The sequence below is a fragment of the Echinops telfairi genome, unplaced genomic scaffold, assembly GCF_000313985.2.
Source record: "Echinops telfairi isolate 266 unplaced genomic scaffold, ASM31398v2 ScPeMD7_2010;HRSCAF=2546, whole genome shotgun sequence".
Classification (NCBI taxonomy): domain Eukaryota; kingdom Metazoa; phylum Chordata; class Mammalia; order Afrosoricida; family Tenrecidae; genus Echinops; species Echinops telfairi.
In genome coordinates this window covers 19,008,622-19,010,028 of record NW_022105908.1, presented here as the reverse complement: position 1 = coordinate 19,010,028, position 1,407 = coordinate 19,008,622, and the positions used below count along the sequence as shown (strand labels likewise).

Genomic DNA, 1,407 nt, shown 5'->3' with positions numbered 1-1,407 from the left:
CCAGGGAGGCTCACCTGGCCTCCAAGAGGTCCCCTGGCATGTAAGGTCTTCACCTGGTTATCCCACAGGGAGGTGGGAACCACCGCCTTCCCACCCCGCTCAGGTCTAGTGTAGAGAAGGGAGATGTCTCTGTGAGGAGACCAGGGGGCCACAGAGGTGGGCCTGGGCGTTCTCTGCACCTTTTCACCTGGGTGAGGATCTGAGGGTTTCATTTCAGCCCAGGGCTTACTCAGCTCCCAGGCTCAGCAGCCCCCAGGCCTGCCTAAGGATCCGGGATCAGGGACTGCTGGAATAAGGACCCAGAGGGGGACAGAATGCCACTCAACTTCCCATCTGGTTCCCCCTCGCTGCCCTTCTCTGCCTAACGTCCTCCCTGGAGGGCGCTGATGGGAGCGGTCCGCACCAGGGCCTTTGCCCCCTCCGGAGCCAGGGCCAACCTCGCTGCATGGAGCGGGCAGCTACTCAGAACAGCCCGGCTGGGCCTCTGCTGTCCCAGGTCTCTCATGCCTGCTTCCGCACCAGCAGGACCCAGGGCAAGATGGCAGCCACCACGGCCACCACGGCGATGAGGGTGATGAGCAGCAGGGCCCTGGACCGGCAGCAGAACGACCTGGCCGAGCTGGGGGTGGGCGAGGCCCCGGCGAGCTCGGCCAGGCTGCGCTGCGGCAGGACACTGTCCTGCTCCCCCAAGGGCATCCCGTGACGACTGATGACGAAGATCTGGGGTTCGCGGGGCAGGCTGGGCAGCAGGTCCAAGGGGAGTGGGGTGCTCCCACCCGGGCTGCCTGGCAGCCTCCCTGGGCTCTCCGATGGCCTCCAGACGGACTGGGAGGCGGCCAGGGGGTTCGTGTGGCCCCGAGGGTCCGGTGGTGGCCCAGCAGGCAGGCCCACCGGCACAGCCAGGGTCTGGGAGCTCTTGTCCAGCATGGAAGGCCAGCGGGAGCTCTTCTTGCTGAGAAAGGTGACGTAGCGGCAGATGGGGCAGACGATGGTGCGCTGGACCTGCCCGTCCACGCGGGTGGAGAGCAGGTACTTGACGAGGCAATCGTGGCAAAACACGTGGCCGCAGCTCAGCGTGCGGCTGGCGCCGTCCAGGTCGCGGAACTTCTCGTAGCACACGGGGCACTCGCTGCCCGAGCTGTCCTTGCTGCCTCCTTCCGACATGGCCACTCCCGGGGGCGGGGCCCGAGGCTGTGAGAGGGAGGGGTTGCGATCAGCCGGGCCTTGGCTCCCTCCCTCGCCCCCACCTGCCTGGGGGGGCCCTTCCCCTCCTCCCCAACGTCCAGGCAGAAAGGAGTCAAGGGACGAGCCCAAGACCCTTAGGAGGGGCCTGTCAGAGCAGGGATAAAGGTACAGATCTCAAGGGAGCCCGGTCCCATTGACAGGAGGGTGTGTGCGTGGCGTTTG

At 66.6% G+C, this 1,407-nt stretch overlaps 1 protein-coding gene across 1 annotated transcript; it reads right to left on the bottom strand.

Annotated features, from left to right (window-relative positions):
* Window positions 1-501: 501 nt before the first annotated feature.
* On the bottom strand, window positions 502-1,164 carry RNF222 (ring finger protein 222). Its single transcript, XM_004712936.1, has one exon. It carries the CDS (start codon window positions 1,162-1,164, stop codon window positions 502-504), a length of 663 nt encoding a protein of 220 aa, XP_004712993.1.
* Window positions 1,165-1,407: the final 243 nt, after the last annotated feature.

Excerpts from the sequence above, each read along its gene's own strand:
- RNF222 (XM_004712936.1), bottom strand. The coding sequence starts at position 1,164 with ATGTCGGAAGGAGGCAGCAAGGACAGCTCGGGCAGCGAGTGCCCCGTG.